The following is a 19,837-nucleotide window of genomic DNA, read 5'->3' as shown; positions in this document are numbered from 1 at the left end:
ACCGCCTGCATAGGGGGGGACGGGACTTGTGCACATAAGTCCACTTTGAGCATTGGCGTACACAATATGCACAGAAAGTTTCACCTGCTCCCGAGAAGCAATATCTCTTTGCTTGTATGTTTATGTGCATACTTTTGAAAATGAAAATTATAGACATAAATGCTTTCCCCACCCTTCCCCCAGAATGCCTCTTGCTAGTACGGGCAAAGGTCTGAAAAGAGGGAGGGGGGGGGAGAATGTGCCGAACCCGTCAATTGGTTTTCAGAGTGCCCCTTATAAACACAAAACAGGATTTGGGGCATGGAAGAGGCTTTGAAAAAGAAAAAACAAAGCTCTAAAACCATTTACCCATTATATTTATTTATTTATTTATTTTATATACCGGTTTTCGATTTTATATCTGTTGTGGAAGACCTATTCAGTAAAGTTAAAGAATGCAAATAGAAAAGATGACATTAAATTTGCAGTTGCTTTGATTTACTGTTTTATATATACATATGTATATATTGCTTTGGTCTTCTTATTTGCCCACGATGATAATGATAAACCAGAAGTGAAAAATGCATTTAACTCTTCATATTTTAAAGTGCTTCCTGAAATATTGAAAAAGCATTAAACCAGGGCCAGACCCAGAAAACCCAAGCCATCCATGACCAGCATTTTGTGTAAATGTGCTTTCTCAAGATGTAATGTTATGGAGAAAAACAAGCAGCTCTATATGTATTGAATGTGCAAGACTCGCATGATTGCAGATTCCCAATTGTATTTTTTTTTCACCTTATAAAAAATTAAATACCCCAAAAACTGTTTTACCCTAATACCAGTAAGAAACATGAGCATTTCGAACTATTCCCTTTAGGATCCAACAACCCTCATTAGCTTCCCCCTCTCTTTAAATAATGAGATTGATGTAATCATTTGTATTAGAGGTATTAGTCACTGCTTTATTCTAGACAGAATAAACTTATCCAAAATGATTTGTCTTGTAAATTTTATACTCTTAGCAACAACAGGAAAAAAAAACTTCACTGGCAAGGGGGATACTAAACTTTGCTATCTAAGATTATCAAACCTGAGCGAGGTAGTTTTTCCTCCCAATTCACTTTTCCAAGGACTTCTTCAGACCACCCCTATCAATGGTTTGAGTAAAACCATTGTTTATTTTAAAGTATTTTTATATCCAGCCTGTTCCCTTCTATCGGGAGCCCTGGTTATGCTTGCCTAAAGATTCCCAGGGCACACCTATCTAATGCCCCCTGCGTGACCTTTTTCTAAGTATATCCTTCCTCCCGCTAACGCATTACATTTTTTTCTCAACTCGCCCCTCTCCATTTTGCAGTGCAGGTTTGTAGGTCAGAAAAATGGTTTGTTGAGAGGAAATTCTCATCCATATTCCATTTTATCAGGGATTTTTGTTTTCTTTTCTGTTTCAGCAAATAGTGCGCACTGAAAGCAAAACTAAATAAAAAGGAATATTTGAGGCATTTTCTATTGTTCATTTTTTTTATAATGATATAGACTGTCATTTAAAACAAAAACACATCCCTATTCAGCAGCCTACCGAAGTTCAAAACTGTGCATCCCCAAGCCTTCATCAAACAGATGAACTTCTGGAGAGGTCTGGGAAACCTTTTTGTAGCTCCTCATGTTTTATTTCCAGTCATCCAAAGCTTTGGCAAAATCACTGACTTTGTGTTTTGTTTTTCTGCTCTTTTTGAGCTATTTATATTACCTTGCACCTTTTCATACCAGCCTAGGAATCACATGGACAACCCTTGTACTGTGTTAATCTATATTGATTTCATAGACTCCAGACCTTTCATTATTTTGATGACCAGGCTCGTGGTTTCAACAGATTCTATGTTGCTGGCTGCTTAGGTGTATGATCAATAACTCCGATTTTGGCTCTTGCCTTGGCTTTTCTAATAACGTGGGTATCAGCTGGTATTATTGCATTCCTCTCTTCCCCAGGCAATCTGTTAGCCTCATTATTAGTGACACCCATTTTTTTTTTCACCATAGCTCTTTACCTTAGCTCTCTTCTGGCCCCAAAACACATGAATACTTCACAATCCATATTGTTTTTGATGACTCCCTTGTGATTGTCCCTGGGAGAAAATAGTACTCAATGCATTTATAACCCTGTTAGATTTCCCTCCCCAGTTTTCTTTATCTCTTCTTTTGAGAGGTCTAGGTGGCAAATGTTGCTGTCCCCATTTTTTTTTTTGGCCTCAAAAGCTAACTTTAGGTATTTTGAAAGCATCCTTTTTTATTTAAAATGGGTTAGAAAGCTAAGGTCTACGGAGTGAATTTTCGAAGTAGTGCAAAAGTAGCATATATTGTAGCAATTTTCAAAAGCCCATTTATGCATGTTAAACCTGAAAATGTCCTCCGTGTCCGAATAAGGTGCTACTACTGGCAGCCTTGTTTGCATGTACATCACTGCCTTAATTGTACACAAGATCTCCATGCTTGTCTTCAAGAGCACATCTCATCTGCCTGTTGTTCTTTTGTTTGTTCTCGAGCTATGCATAAATAATTTTGATTGATTATCTATTACCCACAAATCCTTGCATGCTTGGCCTGACCCTTTTTCAGCATCTTTTGAGTTGACTGCCACGTCATTAACCCTAACTGCTAAAAAATGATTACTGACAATGCCGTTCTGATCAGCCGGTCCTTGAATTCATTCACCTCTGTGTTCTTCAAGGCCTTGATTAAATGATACAGAATGCTATCTTTGATTGGCTTCTTAAGGACAAAAAAAAAAGATGCAGTCTGCCTCCCTCAACTTTCTGTTACTTTTTTTTATTACAAGGGCCAGTGAAGATAATTTTCAGAAGGGTTTACGCATTTAAATGGGCTTTTGAAAATTGCCCAGATACATGCTACTATTGCACGTGTAACTCCTTTGAAAATTCACTCCTTTGTGCTTTATCCTCTTATCCCTCAAACTTGAAAAATAAAGCTATACCGACCAGGAAAGAATTAGTTGGAGCACATGAAACTCACTTTTTAACTTAAATAAAAACTCTGCCACCCCTTCAGCTGGCATTCTCTGGGTATGTTGGAAGCATTTCTCTGTGCTGAATTCTCTAAACGTATTCTCTTGCTGACAGTTAGTCCTCTAGGTGTCCCTTCTAATGATTGGGATTCACAACAGTAGTGTTCTTGAAACAATCACCCATAATTGCAGCAGGGCCCTCATGGTTCATTCCTAGACCTCTGTGCCACTCATCTGAAATGAGAGCACTAGAAGCCAGACATGGCATCAGCCATATTTTTTTTTTAATTTTGTGACTAGTCACAAGTTTTGACTTGAGATTATTAATATCTTAATAAATGTCCTGCCTTGCAAAGTTCAGGTGAACTAATAGGAAAATACAGCTGACTCAATGTAACATTTTAGCCCCTAATGTAGATTTAGGGTCTGCTTTACTAAGCTTTTTCACCAGAATGGGAAAAATGGCTTAGTAAATCAGACCCTTAATGAGCCACATCAGTGTTTTAACTGTAAATAAATTTAAATTTATTTCACAAGCACTTGTTCTCCATTTTAACGGTCTGTATCAAGACCTAGGAAGCAGGGGACCTGCTTCAGCCTTTCCATCTTGTTTGATGTGAATAACATCACATGCTACTGCGTTTCATCAGGAAGGCCCCTTGTACTTTCAAACAAATGCAAGATAGTATAGGGCCTACAAATAGGAAGCTGTCTAGCATTTTTTTTGGACTAATTACTCGCTTAACTGCCCTTTTTTATAAAAGTACTAAATCTTTTGAACTATGAGCATAACATCAAACAGCCCTCCAGCAAACATCTGTCAGATTAAAGTTAAAGCCCGAAAACTGAACATTAGTTTGGTGAACTGGCAACAGTCTGATTGCTGACTTAATATCTGATTGTGTTAACCAAAGGCGTCAGCTCTGACCCCTAGCCCCAGCCTCATCTCAAATCATATCCACTGCTTAATTGACTGATGTATATGATATGCAGCAATGGATTAGTTTTAAAAATCTATTGACTACGCCACCAATCTAAACTTCCAGGCTTTATTTTGGAGAATACACACCACTGCAACTGTGAACTGTTGGCTTTCCACTGCAAGGGCCAGCTATTCTACCCAAACCCATTTTTTTTTCAACTTTCCTTTAACCATCTCTTTTTTTCTCAGCTTAATTCCACTTCTTAGCTGTTGTGCCATCTTCAGGTTCAAGGTGTCACAAAACAATCTTGGAAGCCCATATATAACTTTTCTGCTTTTCACTTTAGATAGTACCATAAACATGTTGTCAGTTATTAATAGTTCAGGCTCTGGACCATACAAGAGTTACCTTGTTATTAGCTGTGCTGGTTAGAGTTGTTGCTTAGAACATAAGATGTGCCATGCTGAATCGGACAAAAAGTCCATCAAGCCCAGCATCCTGTCTCCGACAAAGGCCAATGAAGATTGCAAGTACTTGACAGAGCTCAAGAGCCATTCTTTGTTGCTCATTGTGATATGCTATGGCTTTCCTAAGTTTACCTGGCTAATAATGGTTTATGGACTTGTCCTCCAGGAACTTGTCCAAACACCTTTAAAATCCAGCTATACTGAAGTTTTTTGGCCTCTATTGATATCTATGGGATTCATGATGAGTGGCCATCTTGAATTCTTCTTGTAACAGAACAGTAACCACCTAACTTATCCTCTCTTTTATAACAAATCTGCCATTGTTCATGCTGCTGTCCACTATTCCTTTTGTTGCTCACAGCCACTGTGCTACTGATCCCAGAACTGCCTCTCTTTGAAGCCTCAGACCTACTCTTGACAGTTTCACTGGGGGAGGAATCCATCTGCCTCCTTAAGGGGGATCATTGCCCCTCCAGAGGTCCAATTGGGATTCTTGATGCAGGGCTCATCCTTGAGCTATTGCCATCTTGAATCTTCCAATTTCCTCCTGCTGTAGTTGACACTGCCCATAGGTCCTGTGAGAGAAATGGAGCCATTGCTGGTGCCATTTGTGACTCTCTGGCATACTAATGATGATATGCAATGGTCGCTGTTGCCCAGGAGTATCTAGCTGATGGTCTTGGATGAAACTGCTATAGCCAGCCTTTTCATTGCATGACTCCCATGCCATCTTCTAATAATATGACTTCTTGGCCTCTAGTTGAGTGATTTCCAATTTGCTGCACATGACTTACTTGCTCTTGCTGCCCCTGATTTTATGCATCTATCACTCCTCCTCCTATTGATTTTGTTTCAGACTTAATTGAGTTTTCTCACACCCAACATTTAAAAAAAAAAGTTTTGTCTACTACTAAACTGTAAAATTCAAAATGTGCCCCCTGTGGGAAGTAAGGACAGTTATCATGTTATGTGACCTTGGCCCTGAATTAGGCCAGGCTGTCTGTATTGATAACCTCTACAAAAATATTATCGGATGCTTTGTCAACAGTATAATAAAAATATGTTCTATTCTCTGCTGCATTATAGTCCTCCTTTCATAATTCTCTTTTATTTGGTTAAACAACCATACATTTTTCATTGAGTACTCAAGCACAGTTAATTATAGAGAACAAGTAATTCTTTATTTCAACATTTGGCCTGCTTGTTCCTCCTTTCAGCTTTTTCTTCCAACTCAGTTGGAACAATGCTGAGATCCTGGCGCCATGATCCTGCATGCAAAATTATCTGGAGATTTTTCTTTTTTACCCTATTTTAATAGATCCGCCCTCTCACTGTTCCTAGTCTTCTCCTTGTAGAACCGTGTGTCATGGGCTTGAAATCCAGCCATGTGGTACAGCATCCCCTGCCATATCGGGGAGCAGAAGACCCTGTCCAGGAGTCATAATAAGGGGCCCTCATCATAGCTGTGTACAGTGCTGCCATTCGCCAGTCCAGAAATTAATTAATTAATGACATCATTTATATTTATGTGTTAGGAATATGATTCGCTTTTTGCAGTTTTTATAGCCTTCTATGTTTAGTACACTCAAGTATCTGTAACTCTTTATAATTATATACCTAGAAAGTACATTTGTACAAAATGCAGTCATGGTCTTGTTGAGGTGTCTTGGTCTGAATGAGATTGCATTTCTTTTGTAGTTATTGTAAACAATCTGAAGCTATAAGATAAAGTCTTGTATTATTGCAGTTTAGAAGTGCCTATTAGTTTGCACCATTTCTCATTGCTGTTTGTCTTTCTAGTTGACTGGTTGATGTTAATGGATGTTTAACTTATGCCATGCACACACAGTTATGTTAGGAAGTTATAGTTATTTGCTGGTGAATTTTAATCTTCGCTAGCATAGGTGTTGCCCAGAAGAGTTAATAAATAAAACTGAGAGCTGATATAGCTGTTAACGGATATGGGTAAGTACAAGTTACAGTCAGAATCAACAAGTCTTTCATTTTGTCTGGTAGGTAAAACTTTGAATCAGATTTTCTTCATATTCAAAATATTGTGCATGCTTGTGATGGCCTCAGTCAATGTTTGAATAAAGTTGTTTTATTCAAAGATTGTTTGGGGTTGTCTTGATCTAAGCAGACTTGGATGTGTAAGGTTTTGTAAGTGGATGTCTGTGATTTTTGTTTTCTGGAAGGGCTGTTAAGTGATGTTTGGCAGTTATTGCAAGTTGTTCTATTTAATAAAATAATGCTGAAATGCATATCTGATCATCAATATCTGTGGATGTTAAATATCTGGCAATGCATAGAGAAAAAATGCACTTAAATAACAATAAACTTGCATTAACTGCAGTCAGTGGAAGTGTACAGTAGATAGATAAATATATAGAAACAAGGTAATTATTTAAAAGAAGAAAAATGTAAATCACAGGTAGGTAATCTGATCTGAGGCTTCAATTTCATTTATGTCCCCCACATAATTTTTCACTTTTAAGTTGATGTGTTCATTTCATTCACATTAATAAGCCAAGGTGCATCTGGTTGTCTAAAGTTTTTTTAAATTTTAACTTTTAGTTTACCTTTTTTGTTGCCTTTTTTATTTATTTCTGTTTTTTTTGTTTTGTTTGATCTGTTTTTCATACTTTTCCTTTCAATCATCCCTATCCTATCAACCCAACCTACCTCTAACCCCTACTGATATCAGAGCCATCAGCTCCCCCTCAAGACATTAGATGCACCAGTCCAAGCTCTACTAGTATTTTGGTAAGTTGGCTGCCTCCACCAGTGGAAAAACAGAATGGCATTATCACTGAGTACTCCATTAAGTATGTTGGAGTTGATGGCGAAGACAACAAACCCCATGAAATTTTGGGCATTTCGTCTAACACTACCCAGTACCTTTTGGGACAGTTGGAAAAGTGGACTGAATACCGGATTACTTTGACAGCCCGTACTGATGTTGGACCTGGTCCAGAGAGCTTACAAGTGCTAATTCGGACAGATGAAGATGGTATGTTGTCAACGCTACAACAGTTTGCACTTCTCACTCTCTCTAGAACTTCTGTCTTTGCATAGGCTAATGGGGTTTTCCTTTTTTTCTGCTCAGTTTTTCCAACATATCTGTATTTCTCACTAATACTTTTTTTGATCTATGGATCAGCTTGCTTCATTTTCCCAATTTAACTACAAATATAATATAAGATATATACCCTTTTTCAGCTGCTGCTTCTTTCTAAGCTCCACAGATCTTGATAAACATTTTTCTACCTTTTTGTTCACTTTTTAGTAATTGTATTATTGGGATTTTTATTTTGTATTTTTGTAGTTTTGATTGTTATGTCCTATGAACATTTGACTTAAACTTTGCAATCTTCCCGTTTTGTTTGGTGCTTTTTTACTACATCTTTTTGGAATTAATGCTTCATAGTTTTTGGCATCTTTGGTCTACAGTATTGGAAAATAACAGAAGATGGCCGAATGATCACCTCAGCTTTTTCCACTAAAAAAATAAAACCTTTTTAAAATATATCTTGATTTTTTTTTGTTTTCTTGTTTTTGATTATTATTTTTATTTCACTTAATATATCTTTGTGCTGTAATGCTTTGAATTTCAAAGCATCCTCCTTGGCTTTTTTACATTTTTACATGTTTTTCTATTTCTCCAATGCTCTTTTTTCTTCCATGTTTTTGCATCAGTCATGTTTTTGATCTTTTCACTGAAAGATAGAGCAGATTGGTAGTCATTTTCATTGGCTGAAGCAACTTCTTTTTTTAAAAAAGACGTGTATACATATATTTATTTATATATATCTCTAAATAAAGAGGACAAGTGCCTGTAATTTTCTTTTATCAAATGATGTTGTTCCAGTTCCTAGTGGTCCTCCTCGCAAAGTTGAGGTAGAGGCTGTCAATTCTACTTCAATTAAAGTGTCATGGCGCTCTCCTGTGCCCAATAAGCAGCATGGTCAGATTCGAGGATACCAGGTCCATTATGTGAGGATGGAAAATGATGAGCCCAAAGGTCAACCCATGCTGAAGGATGTCATGTTGGCCGATGCTCAGGTATGTGAATAAATCTACAGATTTTCTATTTTTCATATGTTATAAATGTTATTCAGAAACAGTTCATTTTCTTTAAATGATCTAGCCCTTGATACCTGGCTTAGAAACCGCTTTAATTACTGATTTGTTGTGTTTTTGAAACATGTTGGGATCATAGATTTTGACCAAGGATGTCATGGAAGACAATACTAAAAATAATTTATGACCTCATAGAGGTTGATATTCAGCATCATTTTTTCTGGCTAAATTTAGACTTCGTTGGACAAATGGTGGGATTTGAAAATTCTTGCTGGTTGACTGCTTCCAAGTTATCCAGCTAAGTAGTTAACCTGATAAAACCTAACTGGATAACTTGGAGGTGTTCTTGTAGCATTTCTGAGCGGAGAAATTAGCTAAATAAGTTTTCTGGCTAACTGATATTTGAAGTTAGTCAGATAACTTATTCAGCTTCTGATCATGCTATAAAGCAATCCTAAAGTTACCTGGATAAACATATCTGGCTAATTTTAAGTTAACCGGGTATGCTCAGTGGCCCAGCCATGACACTGAATATTCCAGCCTGCCGGCTAGCAGCTGAAATTGGATCCAAAAGAGAACAATTCTATGCATCTGAATTATATTTTAACATTTTTTAATTATATGTACAAAAGGAGATTTTCTTACAATTCATAACTCATTGTAAGTCAGTTGATATAAAACATAAATCTTTCCTAATACCTGACTACCTCTAGTTTTAGTAGTAATTTTATATTCTAAATTTTTAAAGTAGAAAACTCATGCTCCTGTCCAACTTGCGTTTAAAATGTCATTGGTTCTTACAAATATATCCAAAGAGATAAAATGTCTTTCCTTTTCATCAGACATTTCCTGTATTTCCTGCTATTTATTTCCTAATTTCTATTTTTAAATTTAGAGTGTTTTCTTTACATGGATAGTTACATTAAGGTCTTTAGCTATCCTATGTATTTCTTTGATTCTGCCAACACTCAGGATATTGGGGACTCATCCTTTCCCAACATGGTCCCAAACTGAACCAACAACTCAGCCACAGATGTTCATAAATAGTCACAGATCATTAAATTGATTTATATTATAAGTGGCTGCAGCTTTATTCACAAACAATAACAAGTACCACGTTCTGAGCTTCTATTTTCAAAGCCCCTCCCCCCACCATCAGTGGAAGGGTCCTGTACCATCTCTTGGTTCAAGAGCTATTTCCAGGGTCATTGAAGCAATACGCTCTGTCCTGGCCTCTTCAGCGGCACAGTCTCTAGCCCACATGAGCCTTAGCCTGCTCCTGCCAAAGGCACTACCCTTCCAAGGACTCCCCATGTATCACAAGGCCTTGCCCCTTGATTTCCCTTGCAGGGGACCAACCAGGCTCACTACACTGAAGGCAGCCATTTGCTTACTGTCCACAATAACCAACCCCTCCGCCCCCAGAGACTCAGATACCTAGCAAAGGCAAACCACTTTGTTAAAAATTGGGGATACACACTTTGAAGAAGAGGTGCACCCCTAAACTTAAAACCACAGCATCCTAAGAGTAGTAATGATTCAACAAAATCTTTCACAGGGAGTTGAGGAATTGCATCATTCCCATCCCCAACAGAAGCACCCTATTTGTCTCAAAGAGCTCAGTGCAGGAAATGACTACCCAGTCATATTACACATATCATCTACCTAACAAAGTTGCCAATTTGACTCTTGATCCTTGCTATCCCCCTTGTCCATAGACTGGAATGTGCAAATTTGAAGCAAGTGATGATTTCTGACCAGATTAGGAGGGATTGTGGCATCCAGGATGAGATGAGTAACAAGTCACAGATTAGTTTTCAGCAGGTGTTGACAAGTAGAATGTTTGCCCACATTGTTCCTTCCCAAGTGATGACCAGGACATCTGGGTAATCCAACAATTGACATAGAAAAAGGAACAAGTAATGCCCAGTGCATGCCAGACCTACCCTCAGGTTCTTCTCTTCTTTTGCCCCATGTCCTTCCAGTCAGTGGACTGCGTTACTCTCTTTGCCCTGGAGATGAAAGAATGCCCCAGAAACCAGACAGTCTGGGTTTCCTTGATGTAGCCTAGAGAGAAGGAGAACCAACATAGGAATTAATATGAATAATTGTGTTTCCAGAGGTACTGACTGCATATTTTATATACAAGATATAATCTGCAGAGTGCTACCTACCCAGGCACTGAATCGCTAGCACTGGAACCCTGAAAGTTCTGGCACTACTAGCAGCTCCTATCCAAAATGATTTGGTGCCGTATTGGCATGCCTACAGGAGTACAGCCATGAGCGCACATTTAAAGTTGGCAGAAAATTTGAAATGGTTTAGTGGACATAGATTTTCAGCTACGAGGAAACAATGTCCCCTGACTGATAAAACTGCTTTACAGGCTGTTGTGTTGGCAACCAGGCAGATTCCGAGTCTGTATACAGCTGTCAGGAAGAGGCATTGGCCAATACAGTTGCGATGGATCGTTGATCACTGTATCAACATGCTCATTCAATTCTCAATGGCTATTACCGATGAAAGGGTCAAAATGCCAGGGTTGGAGACTTTTGTGCTGCCCGCCACCAGTTCTTCCAGCCACAGTGCCACAAAGAAGGCAATTGACAAAGTTGTATTAAAGAGTGCTGCATTCCTTGGTGTGCCTGCCACAGGAGGGTGAATTGGTCATAGGTAACTGGTTGATGCCCATCTATGTGCCGACCTTCATCACAGGCCTAACTTGCCATCACTTGCTTTACCATAAATGCGGCCAATTTCTTGTCTTAGCGAAAAAGGTCAGACCAGTTAGGTGAAACCTGATGCTACTCCTCGGAATACTGGCCTTCTTTGCCTCCAAGATGTATTGGACCACCAAGGATTCTGGGATGGCCCCCCAAGTTGTTACGAAGGATGTCATTCCATCAAGTCCTCTGGTATATGCTCTCCAGGTGGTCAGGGCAATGGAACATTGCAGCATTTCCCTTGCATCCTCACTCCAAAGGACCATAGATGTTTTGGCACGGGCTGCCCCAGCAGGTCCTCCTCTAGTGCTAGCTCTCTGAATCAGGATAACTTACAATGAGAGAGAGAATCTGCAATATTGTTGTGAGCAGAACCTAAAGTTAGCAAGTAGCTCATTTAAAACAAATTGAAGAAAATTCTTTTTCACTCAGCGCATAGTTAAGCTCTGGAATTTATTGCCAGAGAATGTGGTTATGGGAGTTGGTGTAGCTGACTTTATAAAAGGTTTGGATAAGTTCCTAGAGGAAAAATCTTTAAAATGGGATTAATTATTAAGCAACAGTAACTTGAGATTTATTTAATGTTTGGTACTTGCCAGGTTCTTGTGACTTGGATTGGCCATTGTTGGAAACAGGATACTGGGCTTGATAGACCCTTGGTCTGACCTAGTATGGCAATTCTTATGTTCTCATGTTCTTATGTTCTACGTGTCACACTCTTGCAGGAATATTCAGTCTTAAGCAAACTATTACAAATTCCCTGAGGAGATCAGCCATCAAGGGGCATTTTGATGATTGGGTATTTATTTTGTCAACCACAGTCATGTTTTTGCACCAGAAAACAATCCTGTTCTTTAAACTACTGCCCAAACATATATAGCTCCCACAATGGGGAATGACTCCAAAGGTAATGCTCCTTGTGACACCACGTTTGGCCCAGTCTGGCAGCCACATGGTTGCACACCATACTTTTAAATGCACACCCAAAAACCAATAGCCCCTGCTGCATCAGAGAATAGTTTCAGGTTGTCACTAGAGACAGGAGGAAGAAGCCAAACAGTTACCATTGAAGCCCTCTAAGGCATGACACCATACAACCAGGTCCTTTTTAATGGCTCTATTAACACAGATGAGGGAATGTTTACATAGCACACCTATGGTTGACAAAATAAGGCATCTGAGGAAAACATGGCCCATAGTTATGCCCCTAGTGGCAAATGCCAAGCTGCCGATCTGGGACCGCATACATTTGAGAGTGATCATAGACACTTAAGCTATCTCCCTCTCCAATGTGGCTATTAAGTTTGTCTGATGTAAATTGAATCTGAATCCAGGTCTATGCCCAGGAAGGCAATAGTGATGGATAGAGGCTGAAACATCCATGGTCAGTGGGATTCCAAATTCCTGCACAATCTTCTGAAATAACTGAAAAAGATGGGAACACTGTGAAGTACCTCCTGGGTCAACAAGTAGAAAATAATTCAAATAGTGGACAATATTGTTGGCCCTCCCCACTGCGTGACCATCTAGTGTGAGAATGTGCTGAACATTTCAAAGTAGGCACATGAAATAGAGCACTCCATCGGCATGCACCTATCAAAATAATAATATCTTTCAAACTGAAACCCCAAGAGGGCAAAGCAGTCAGGATGGACAGGCAGAATGCAAAGGGCTGACTCGAAGTTTGCGTTCTCTCAGCAATTTCAGAGTGCTATGGAATGAGGTGTAATATACCATGCATTTCTCCTTGGAATAAATGCATTCCAACCTGTCGGATATTACAGGTTGTGTATTAACTTATATTTTCCTAGCTCCTTTTTGAGAGCTACTACTAATGGGGAAATAATCATTTCCAAACAAGACTAAGAGCTAAATGGACTGCCAATGAGACCCATCTAGCTTTCCTTCATCAGCTTGTTCCTGATAATCACTGCAAGACAGCTGGCTGACCTGGAGTTTGGAGTATCCGACCTGTTGGTTGCTCCATTGTTAAGGGATTCTAAAGCCATCCCTAAAGCCTTCCAGCAATGTCTTAGCTGCCTGTGATCAGATATATAGAGAGCCAAGCCTTCAGCTAACAGAGGTAGGGGCCCTTGAAACCAACATTTTGCTACTTTCCTGAAGACCCTGGAGAAGGACTGTTGCTAGTTGACAAGACTGTAGATAGGAGGTGAAGTAGACGCAATGTTTACAAAAGAGAATGTATGTGAAGATCTAGGAAAACAAAGTGAACAAGGCCATGGAGTCAGATGACATACATTCCAGGATACTGAGGATGCTCAGAGAAGTGCTGGCGGGTCCACTTAAGGACCTGTTCAATAGATCCCTGGAAACTGGAGTGGAACCGCAAGATTGGAGAAGAGCGGTGGTTGTCCCACTTCACAAGAGTGGTAGCAAAGAGGAGGCTGGAAACTACAGGCCACTTAGTCTCACCTTAGTGATGGGAAAATTAATGGAGACTCTGTTGAATGAAAAGATAGTGAACTAGCTACAATCCAGTGTGTTGCCGGACCCGAGGCAGATGGAATTCACCAGGGGAAGGTTCTGTCAGACAAATCTGATTTTTTTTGATTGGGTGACTAAAGAATTGATTCAGGGAAGAGCGCTCAATGTGATGTACTTGGATTTTAGTAAAGCCTTTGATACAGTCCCACATAGGAGACTCATAAACAAAATAAGAAGCATGGGAGTGAATGCCAAGGTAGTAACATGGATTGCAAACTGGTTGACTGACAGGAGACAGTGTGTAATGGTAAATGGAGCATACTCTGAAGAAGGAACAGTGTTAAGTGGAGTGCCACAGGGATCGGTTTTGGGACCGGTTCTTTTCAATATCTTTGTGAACGACCTGGTGGAAGGAATAGAAGGTAAAATTTGTCTATTTGCAGATGATATTAAAATCTGCAACAGAGTGGAAATGTCTGAAGGAGTAGAGAGAATGAAAAGTGGTTTAAGAAAGCTTGAAGAGTGGTCAGCTGGGATTTGGCAGCTGGGATTCAATGCCAAGAAGTGCAGAGTCATGCATCTGGAGTGCGGCAATCCAAAAGAGCTTTGTGATGGGCTGACTAATATGCACAGACTGGGAGAGGGACCTTGGTGTGATAATGTCTGATGATCTGAAGGCGGCGAAGCAATATGACACAGCGATAGCTAAAGCCAGAAGAATGCTGGGCTGCATAAAGAGAGGAATAACCAGTAAGAAAAAAAGAGGTGATAATGCCCTTGTACAGGTCCTGGAGTATTGCGTTCAGTACTGGTGCCCATATCTGAAAAAAGATAAAGGCAGAATAGTGGAGGTCCAAAGAAGAGCGACCAAAATGGTGAGGTGTCAGCACTGGAAGACGAATGAGGCTGAAGGATCTGAATATGTATACCCTGGAAGAGAGGAGGTGAAGGGGAGATACGATACAGACATTCAGATACCTGAAAGGTTTTAATGATACACAATTGTCAAACCTTTTCCATTGGAAAGAAATCAATAGAACTAAGGGTCATGAAATGAAACTCCAGGGAGAATGACTCAGAACCAATGTCAGGAAATATTTCTTCACAGAGAGGGTGGTGAATGTCTGAAATGCCCTTCTGGATGAGGTGTTGAAGAAAAAAATAGTGAAGGAATTCAAAGAGGTATGGGAACACTGTGGATCCCTAAAGTCTAGAGGTTGAATATAAAGAAAAGAGTGCATGGGGGTAACTGGGGGTAATTTGCTGGTGTAGCAGTTGCTACCCTTATCAAATAAGCCTTGATACTGTTAATGCAACTCCATCATTGCTCTCTGCTTCAATGGCAGTGGGAAAAGGGGAACTGGATTCAGGCAGCAACCATATAGAGCCCTGATTTTTATGGTCTGGGAAACTGATAAGCATGGGGTAACCTGCACAGTACAGCAGATACTGTCATCAGCTTGCTTGGCAGACTGGTTGGATCATTTGGTCCTTTTCTGCAATTGTTTCTATGTTTCTATGAGTCCCACATTTCTTAAGGTACTTGGAGAATGGGTGGGGTGCAGCGCACCTTGTGCACACATGCCTGAATTGGCAATCAGCCAGGGAACAATTATTTCTGTTGAATTGCAAGCACACATTTGAAGGGGTTGAGTTCCCTCTAACCTGCGAAACACTGTCAGTAGGTCCACGAAAGGGATGTATCCTTTTCCTCACCTCATGAGCCTTGGTGTCTGTCATGCATCTGCCGTGACCATGAGTGAGCCATAGATTAGTGTCCTAGGTCCTTCAAGTCACCTTAGGGTTGCCAGCCATTTTTTCCCTGAGGCTTCGTCCTAATTAAGACATGCAAAGCTTTCATATTGCTTATATACACCTAATATGGCATCCATGTTTGATCACAGAGTGCAGATCAGGTGAGGTGATCAAATTTGCCAGTGGCAAAGTTATTAAATCACAAGAGTATTGTGCAAAATTGCAAGAAGATATTGCAAAACTGAGAGACTACGCATGCAAATGGCAAATTAAATTTAATGTGAACAAATGCAAAGTAATGCACTTAGGGCCCAGTAACCCAAATTATAGCACATTAGGAGTCACCACTCAGGAAAAGGATCTATGTGTCTTCGTTGAAAATATGTTGAAATGTTCTGCTCAGTGTGCAGCAGCAGCAGCCAAGAAAGCAAATAGAATGCTAGGGATTATTAGGAAAGGAATGAGAAATAAAACAGAGAATATCATAATGCCTCTGTATCACTCCATGGTATGACCTCTTCTTGAGTATTGTGTGCATTTCTGGTCACCACATCTCATAAAAGACAGCAGAATTAGAAAAGGTAAAGAGATGGGTGACCAAAATGATAAAGGGGGGTTGAACAATTCCCCTATGAAGAAAGGTTAAAGAGGTTAGGACTTTTCAGCTTGGAGAAGAGACGGCTGAGGGGAGATATATAGAGGTCTATAAAATAAGGAGTGGAATGGAACGAGTAGACATTAGTCAGTTGTTTACTCTTTCAAAAAGTACAAAGACAAGGGGTCACACAATTAAGTTACTAGGTAACACACTTAAAACTAATAAAAGAAAATATGCATAATTAAGCTCTGGAATTCATTGCCAGAGGATATGGTAAAAGCTATTAGTGTAGCCACATTTAAAAAAGGGTTGGATAAGTTGAGGAAAAGTCAACCATTATTAAGGCAGAGTTGCAGAAATCCACTGCTTATTCTTGAGATAAGCAGCTTGGAATCTATCCACCCCTTGGGATCCTCTCAGGTACTTGTGACCTGGCTTGGCCACTGTTGGAAACAGGATACTGGGCTTGAAGGACTTTGGTTTGATCCAGTATGGCAAGTCTTATCACTGTGGCAAGGTGTGCAAAGAACCTGACCTAACTGACCACCTCACACTGGGCAGGCTTAATGGACAAATCTTCCTTCATTTTCTCATGATGCATTTGGCCCTGTTTTCTACTCCCTGGGAGTAGACAAAATATGTCAATGTAATGTTGCCACCTGATCCTATGGCACAAGAATCTGGAAATAGCAACGCATAACCTGGGATAATCAGATAGAGAGAGGATCTCCGAAGACAGACAGTCTCGAAGAGAGGACCCCGTTATGTACATAAGCCTGAGGAATTACCCGAGGAGCTATGACTATTAGAACTGGAGGAATGGATCCTTGATTGATGCTTGTGCCATCCGTGAGTCAGAGGCCTGCTATTGTCATGAACTGTTGTGGACTGGCCATACATCACCTGGACACTGGGGCTGCTGAGTGGCGGCATACCCAATTGCTCAGAGGCTGTCACTATAGGAAAATAGGGCTGATTGACTTGCGAAGGTGGCTGGTCGGATGAGATAGCTGCTGTGATCCTGCCACATCTATCCTCCACTCCGCTTGATTGCTCAAGAGCTCCAGCCAAAGTTGGACTTTGATCTGTGAAAGAAGAGGGAGAAGAAACTGGGGCAAGGGGAGCTCCATACCATGGTCCAGGTGTGCTCTTGCCACCTAGCAACAACCAGATCCCCCTTGAGCTATCCTCAGGCTGTGAGTTGTGCTCACCATGACCCTAAGGAGACCAACAGAGGCAACTGCATCAATCATGATGCCTATGTTGATAGTGCCAGTAACTACATTCAAGTCAGGCCTTCTGGGATGAATATTGCCCACAGGTGTGTGAGTAATTACGCCTGAAGTCACAATCATGCTATCCACTGTCTTATTCATACACAGGGAATCTGCGCTTTCTGCGGTGCTCAGGATAATCTCAGTGGCAGTGTATCTATAGTCCTTGGAAGAATTCTAGCCACTTCACCACCAAGAACTGGTGGAAAATCGCCTGTGACTTGTATTCTATTCCTGGCCTTCAGGACCATAATCTACAAGGGTACTCATTCAGGACATAGGACCTCCTCTGCATGCCCAGCTGAGGAAAGTTCTTTTGTATTTATTTATTGTTGAGGAAAGTTCTTGGTAAATTGGGAGATCGATATCTGGCCTGCCACCTGAGGGGGAAGGGTTCTCCATGGAAACATTGACCCAATTCTTACCCATTGCCCTCTCCAGGATCACTGTCTCCTTTTGGTGCTATAGCCTGGCAATACGCAGAGCGCACAGAGATCTTGGGTGGTCCTCATTATGTCACTGCCCTGAGGTCCTGCTAACTGTGGGATGGTCACTTCCTTGAGAAGGCATGCCACCCCCTCCCATCTGCACCATGCCTTCTGCTGGCTCCAGGGGCTGAGCCCCTGCCCTACTTGCCAAAATTAGCATTGGGCTCCCTGTTGGTCCATAGCGCCCACTTGTTCATGATTCACTTCTACCTCCCCTTGTGAGGGCTACCACCTCTAACTGGGCGACTGAGCCTGGCATGGTGGTACAACGGGTCTATGCTGTAGCGGTCGACCAACAGGGCATTCACACAGTGGTAGTGGTGGGGTATTAGAGGTACTCATGAGCTGGAGTTAAGGCACCTCCTTTTGATGGGATCCTCTCCATTGGGGCAACCAGTGATGCAGCTTGCACCTTTACAGAAAATATATAATTTGGGGGGGGTTTTTGCTAATAGGAGCTTGCTCTGCCCATAGCAAGCAAGCTGCAGAATATCTCCTGTGGGTTTTTTTTTTTTTTATATATCTGTCCAATATCACTGGTAAGCAGCTGCACCCATAAAGGCTTAACAGGCTGCAAAATGAGACTTCTGTGCCTTTAAAAACTGGCACACTGTCCGAGGGGCTGGCCACAACAAAAACAAAGCAGCTGACAGGAGAGATGGTGATCCAGATGGGAGAGGGAGAAACTCCTCTCCCCTTTATCCCCTGCCAGCTCCTCCCCTTTCCTCAGACAGCTGCCCAAATCTTGTCCCTTTTTTGAGGTCGGCTGCCTGGTGATGTCACCGTGCAGCCTGCTGGGAAGGGAACCTGGAAGAAGCTGTGCCAGCCACGCAGCATGATCACCTTGAGTGTGGGGGGGAGAGGCTGCTCCCTATGATGAACTCCCCAGTGATCCAGAAGCCAGCTTGCCACGGCCCAGTGAGTTATCTTGCATTTCTTTCTCTCCCCTCCTCCTCCAGGTTATTGGGGAGGGGATGTGGGAGACCGAAACTGTGGGCATGTTGGCCACCCCCGTATGGTTTCCCTGGACCTCTCTACTCTTCATTGAACCAATAGAACTAAAATTTCATAACGCAGGAGGAGGAGGAGCATGACTGCGAATTGGAAAAGCCTGAGATTTTTGCTGTGGCTATATTTAAATTCCTTTCTAGAAGATATCTTTAAAGATGTTTTTCTTCTAATTCTGACAAGCAGAAGAGTAAAACTAGTGATTGATACATGGCTTATACAGACAGGTCACGGTATGTGACCAAAACGGGAGATGATAAGAAGCTTTATTGTTTTAAAATATCATAAGATTTTGTGCTCTGACAGCAAAACCTTGATATCACGGTCAGCAAAATGTTTTTTCTTTCTTCAGTATTTTGTGAACTTTAGGTTTAAATTGGTTGAAAAAGCAGACTCCTGTTTTATGCACTAAGATCATTGCTTTTAAAATGTAAAGTAAGTGCTATTAGGATCCTTAACAGGTCGGAATGTGCTCTTCAAGTATTATTCATGGTGGCAATCCTTGTGGGACCCATGGGAGTAAAAGACAGCTTGGAGCATCACTTGGCAACAAATTCAGCTAGCTTAATGTAACTGACCTAAATAGTTCTACAGTGCTTTGCCAGCCTTTAATTTATTTCATATAAATATTTACTGTATTCTTTTTTGGCTAAAGTGCCCTTTTAGATTAAACAAAGGAAATCATTACTTCCTGCAGCTTTATTGTAAAGCTATAGTTTATGAGTTTGAAATCCCTCGGTTTGGCGGCACACTACTTCTGTTTTGTTTTTTTTCCATTTGAAAGTCTCTGTTGTTATTGCCCTAACTTGGGTTTAATTGTAAAATATTTGAATTGCACATTCACTGTATATTTACTGAGAAATCCCTCCTTTAAAAATCAATAATCCTGAAATCAAAAGCCACTGACGCATGGAAATGAAAGTTTTGCACTCTACTTGCGGGCAAAATGATGTGTGCTATTCCACAAGGCACATACTTTTATCTGCATTCTTTTAGCAGTATTCCCAAGGTGGAGTTAGGCCGGGGGAGGCGCTCTTGCATTTTTAAAACTACATGCAATTGTTTTTGCTGG

At 40.7% G+C, this 19,837-nt stretch overlaps 1 protein-coding gene across 10 annotated transcripts in view; it reads left to right on the top strand.

The window, feature by feature from the left end:
- Nucleotides 1-19,837, top strand: part of PTPRD (protein tyrosine phosphatase receptor type D) — a 1,482,181-nt gene that overhangs the window by 948,539 nt on the left and 513,805 nt on the right. For all 10 annotated transcript variants that reach the window (XM_029605256.1, XM_029605331.1, XM_029605320.1 and 7 more), the window contains 2 exons: nt 7,099-7,404; nt 8,263-8,456. In XM_029605256.1, coding sequence (XP_029461116.1) covers nt 7,099-7,404; nt 8,263-8,456 — 500 coding nt within the window. The remainder of the gene's footprint in view (nt 1-7,098; nt 7,405-8,262; nt 8,457-19,837) is intronic.

This window comes from Rhinatrema bivittatum, chromosome 1 (genome assembly GCF_901001135.1).
Source record: "Rhinatrema bivittatum chromosome 1, aRhiBiv1.1, whole genome shotgun sequence".
Taxonomy (NCBI): Eukaryota; Metazoa; Chordata; class Amphibia; order Gymnophiona; family Rhinatrematidae; genus Rhinatrema; species Rhinatrema bivittatum.
This window is presented reverse-complemented; position numbering and strand designations above follow the sequence as displayed.